This window comes from Lagopus leucura, unplaced genomic scaffold (genome assembly GCF_019238085.1).
Source record: "Lagopus leucura isolate 7727_CA_CO unplaced genomic scaffold, USGS_WTPT01 35360-0_obj-0_obj, whole genome shotgun sequence".
Classification (NCBI taxonomy): Eukaryota; Metazoa; Chordata; class Aves; order Galliformes; family Phasianidae; genus Lagopus; species Lagopus leucura.
In genome coordinates, this window is record NW_024967221.1 from 1 (window position 1) to 5,123 (window position 5,123).

The window sequence follows — 5,123 nt, forward strand, 5'->3', positions numbered from 1 at the left end:
GTCAGGGGGTGGAGGACCTGAGGATAATTGGTCTGACTTTGAAAGACAGATGTAAAGAACCTCAACCTTTTCCTTATCCACAGTGGTCATGTTCCCCTGAAGATTCTCCTTAGCCCTCCTCTTCTTGTTAACATATTTGTGAGAAGGTTTTGTTCGTTCTCTTTTCCTACAGTGGCCAGGTTGAGTTCATGTTGGGTTTTCGTGTTTCTGATTTTCTCCCTGCATGGTCCTGACCACTTCTATGTGCTCGCCCTGAGTTGCCAGTCCCTTCTTCTACAGGAAGCAAACTCTTCTTCTCGCCTGGAGCCTCAGCAAAAGTTCCCTGTCCTTCTCTGTCGGCTCATTTTACAGCATAGAGGGACAGCCTGCTCTTGTGCCCCTAAGACTGTGGAATACAAGAAAACCTGTTCCGAGCAGCAGCTGTGGAGCAAGATAAACAGCATGAGAACCAAGGACACCTCTAGAAGAAGAAAGAACGTCTCACGGCTCTGACTGGATAAGTGCCTGCAGGAACGGTTGAAGAGTGCTTTGTAGAATGCTCTGTCAATGTGGAGGGGTGGATGGGAAAGCTAGAAGAAGAAAACCTGTAGGTTTGCCAAGGTATGTAAGTGATGTGAGAACTTGTAATAAACGACTTGGACCATTCACATCTGAGTGCGTGCATCAGATGCTGCATAAGACTTCCTTCTCGAGGAGCGACCAGCCTCCCTGGACCGCCTCGCTCTTCAGGGCTGAATCCCAAGGGACCCTCCCTACCAGTATCCTGAGTAATTCAAAGCCTGCTCTCCAGAAGCCCAGGGCAGCACTTTTGCTGCCCCCCCCCCTCCTGACTTCACCAAGAAAAGAAAACTCTACCATCTGGTGGTCACTCCGCCCTAGACAGCTCCCGACCTCCACATCTCACACCAGTCCTCCGCTGTCTGTCAACAGCAGCTCTAGCGGGGCACCTTCCTGGTGGGCTCTCTTACCAGCTGCGTCAGGAGGCACACATCTTCCACGCACTCTAGAAACCTCCTAGACTGCTGCTTCGGCACTGTACTGTATCTCCAGCACGTATCAGGGAAGTTGAAGTCCCCCATGAGAACAAAGGCTGGCGATTGCACGATTTCTGCCAGCTGCTCGTCGAACACCTCACCTGTTTCTCCATTCTGGTTAGGCGGTCTGCAGGAGCCCCCCACCAGGATGGCAACAGTGTTGGCCCCCCCCGATCTTTACACACAGGGACTCAACCTGATCATTCCCAGCCCCAAGCTCAACAACACTGAAACACTCTCTAACTTTGAGAGCCATGCCACAACCCCTCCTTCCTTGCCTATCCCCTCCAAAGAGCTTATAGCCCTCCCTTGTAGCAAAACACACGTGGGAGTGATGGCATAAGTCATAGTTTGCCTGCTGCACAATGGCTTCCAGCTCCTCCTGCTTCTAGCACTTGCTGTGTGCGTTGCCGCAGATGCACTTCAGCCGAGACATTGCTGACACCCACAGCTCCTGCGTTCTTCCTCTTCATACCCAATTTCAAGCTCTCAAGCTAGCATAACGTACTCTCAGCACCGGTGATGACATGCCCACAGTAGTGTGTTCAGTTCTGGGCTTCCAACTACAAGAGAGACATGGAGGCCCTGCGGTGTGTCAGGGCAACGGGGCAGGAAGGGGTCTGGAGCAAAGGTGCCATGAGGAGCGGCGGAGTGAACTGGGGTTGCTCAGTGGAGAGGAGGCTCAGGGGAGGCCTCACCACTCCGTACAACTCTCTGGAAGGAGGCTGTAGAGAGGGGGGGGTCAGCCTCTTCTTCCAGGTAACAGCGATGGGACGAGGGGGAACGGCCTCCAGTTGCACCGGGGGATCCCCGTTGGACCTTAGGAAGAACATCTTTGCTGAAAGAGCGGTCGGGCACTGGCACAGCTGCCCGGGGAGCTGGGGGAGTCAGCGTCCGCGGAGGCGTCCCAGAACCGTGGGGATGTGGCACTGAGGGACGTGGGCAGGTGGGGGGTGGGACTTGGTCATCGTAGAGCTCTTGGCCAACCGTAGGGATTCTGTGATCCTGTGGATCGAGTCATTTATTGTAACGAGAGGTGATGAGCAGCAAACAGCCAAAAAGTCATGGAAACACGCAAACACTTGACTGGGATACTGATGGAGCCACAGGCCCGGCAGCACTCAGGTGGGGCCGGGAGGGTGGACGTGTCGCCCAGTGCCGTCAGCAGCACCAACACGCCGGGCTCCAGCGGGGCTGCGTCCGGCACCGGGCCCCTCGCCCTGCGCTGGCTGCAAGAGCCGCCGCCCTCCTGCCTGGGTGCCCTCAGCCCCTGTGAGGTGTGATGGCATCACAGAGGGTGGCACGGAACGGCCATTGTGACACGCGGGGTGCGGAACAGAGCTGAGGCTGCGGGGCTCAGGCCGAGCTCAGTGCGACCTGGTGAGGTGAGCGGGGAGGAAGGGGCTGCCTGAGGCTGCCGAACGAGGAGGCTTCCCCAGCGCTCGGGGGCCTGAGCTGAGAACTCAGCCTCGTCCCGCTTCTCCCATAGGTTGACACGCGGAGGACGAAGCCCAGAACTGCTGGGACAGAGACTCTGCAAGTGGTTGCTGTCACCGCGCATGGTGTGCGCAGGGACACAGGAGGCCGCCGGCTCGATGGAGCCAGGTGAGAGTAAAGAATCCCTGCACGCAGCTCGCAGCTCCCCATTGCCAGGCAGAGAGGGGCTGGGGGTCTGCCTGCGGCGGAGAGGGCAGGCGGGGGCAGGCAGGGCCGCTCTGCTCCTTGGCCGAGCGGCCGCGGCTGAGCTGTGGCTGCCTGCTGGCACCGCTGGGCCTGCAATGCCCCTTCCTCTCCTCAGCCTCTGGCCCTGCCCCTCAGCTGGCACGGCCGGCACGGAGCAGCCCCTGGGGCAGCCCCCAGGGACACCTGGCCCTGCAAGGCGCTCACTGCTGTTACTCTCCCTTCTCCAGCATGCGTGCTGTGTGGCCGAGTGGATGAGCATTCGAGCATCCTTGGGCACAAAGTACAGATCGGTGGATTCTATTTCCATACTTTCTGTGCGGTGAGTTCCCACGTGGCTCCTGACACCTTCCTCCGAGCAGGGATTCCCTGCTTCCTGCCCTAACAAGATCATGCTCTTTCCTCTTGTACAGCTATTTGCCAATGGTCTTTATCAACGTGTGGAAGGCAGTATAAAGACAGGTTTTCGCACAGAAGATCTGGTACGCACCATGAAGCAGGCAGAGCAGACGGTGAGCACCGGACCAGAACAGGGAGCTTTGTGACAGGACAGACATGGCGAGCTTAGCCTGGTCCAAAGAAAGCAATCCCAGCCCTTCCAAGCAGCTCCAAGAGAAATTCCTGCTCTTGCAGACCAGCCCAGTTCACCAGGCAGCTCTGCAGAGTGCCACCCAGCCCTGCCCCCATCCTGTTCCCTGCCCAGAGGTGTGGGGTCTGCTGCGTAGGCCCTGGGGCTGCTGCTGATGGGGGCTGCTCTGCTCTTTCCAGCTCTGCTTCGTTTGTGGCAATCTGGGGGCCAGCATCACCTGCGCAGATCCGGGCTGTGACCGCAGCTTCCATCTCCCCTGCGCCTCGGAGGGTGAATGCGTCACCAAGCACACTGCAGAGTTCAGGTAAGGGCTGCCAGCTCTCACCTGTGAACCTCCACCCCCTGCTGTCAGCACCAGCCAAAGAAGCCAGGAACGCGCTGTGACACCTCCCAGCAGCCTGACAGAGCCACAGCCAAGGCCTGGGGCTCTTTCCTGTTCCTCTGCCCCTTCTCACAGCACTTCTCTCCTTGCCCATCCCTCCCATCTTCCCCCAGGGCCTTCTGCTGGGAGCACCGCCCACACCAGGCAGTGGAGGCAGCACCTGTGCAGGACACGACCTGCATCGTCTGCATGGAGCCCGTGGGTGACAGCAGGTCATACAGCACCATGGTGTGCCCAGCCTGCCGACACGCCTGGTTCCACCGGGCCTGCATCCAGGTAGGAGCCCTCCCCTCACCCTGCAAGCACCGCAGCTGCTCAGCAGCACCAGGCCTGGCTCACACTCACACTGCTTGCGTTTCTGCTGCAGGAACAGGCTCTGCGCGCAGGGATTTTTTGCTTCCAGTGCCCCCTCTGCAGAGACCGGGTCAAGTTTATTAAAGACATGGTCTTTATGGGGATCCGAATCCCATTCAGGTTGGTGTCTTTCAGACAGCTCTTGAGATGTGAGGGCACATGAGCTGTGCCTGCCCAGGGACTGTCCCAGCAGGCCTGGCCCTTTGCAGCCACCAACATGGCCCTCAGCACCATTGGGAATCTCAAACTGGAGACAGGGTGGAGGGGGAGGGATTCCTTGGATTAGTTTTAGCCCTGGGGCAGCGGGTGCTCATCACATTCCCTCCCTTCTCTGGCAGAAGACCAACATGGGAGGACGACAACACCTACGCATCTCTACTGGAGAGGCACAGGAGATGCGATGCCAGCGACTGCCGTTACCCACGCGGCAGGGAGCGGGCAGAGGGAGAGGGGTGAGTTGCCTCAGCAGCCCTCTGGGGCTCTGCGTGGGATCGTGGCCTGGCCACAGCCTGGGGCAGCACGGACTGAGCACCAGAGCCGTGCCGGGCACTCCCTGGCTCAGATCACTTTGTCCTCATGGCCACAACCCCTTGGTTTCCCCAGGCCCTGGCAGCTGCTCCTCTGCAGCTCCTGTGCTGCGCAAGGCACTCATCGGCGCTGCTCCAACTTGAGTCAGAGCACAGCCAGCTGGGAGTGCAACGCCTGTGCCGGAGAGGGCATCGGTAAGAGGCAAACGGCCGCGTGCTGCTGGGCTGGGGCCAGGCGAGGCCTGGCAGCGGCTGCTCAGAGTGGCCTTGCTCAACTCCCTCTAGCCCTGGACAAATGGGAGCCAGTTCCACCCCGTGGCTCTAATTCCGTCCTGCTCACCTTCCTGCCTCCCCTTACAGCCTCCAGCAGCAACTCAGATCTTGCTGAATACAGCACCGTCAGCCAGCAGGAAATGGAGCCATCCCAAGGCTCTGCGACACCAGAGAGGAGCAGCTCCAGCACCACCAGCCAGGCGCCATTGGGGCCAGCTGACTGTTCCCGCGTGCCTGAGAGCGGCGGCCTGTCCAGGCAGCGCAGGACAGACTGGAGGAGAATC

The 5,123-nt window shown here is 59.2% G+C and overlaps 1 protein-coding gene across 1 annotated transcript; it reads left to right on the forward strand.

The window, feature by feature from the left end:
- Positions 1–6: 6 nt before the first annotated feature.
- Positions 7–5,118, forward strand: LOC122193008 (PHD finger protein 7-like; the record flags this gene model as incomplete). Its single annotated transcript, XM_042893701.1, has 10 exons — positions 7–2,419; positions 2,524–2,639; positions 2,945–3,036; positions 3,128–3,226; positions 3,483–3,607; positions 3,799–3,961; positions 4,053–4,159; positions 4,378–4,491; positions 4,643–4,761; positions 4,927–5,118. Coding segments are annotated over exons 2-10 (1,057 nt in total), but the record flags the coding sequence as incomplete, so codon positions are not given.
- Positions 5,119–5,123: the final 5 nt, after the last annotated feature.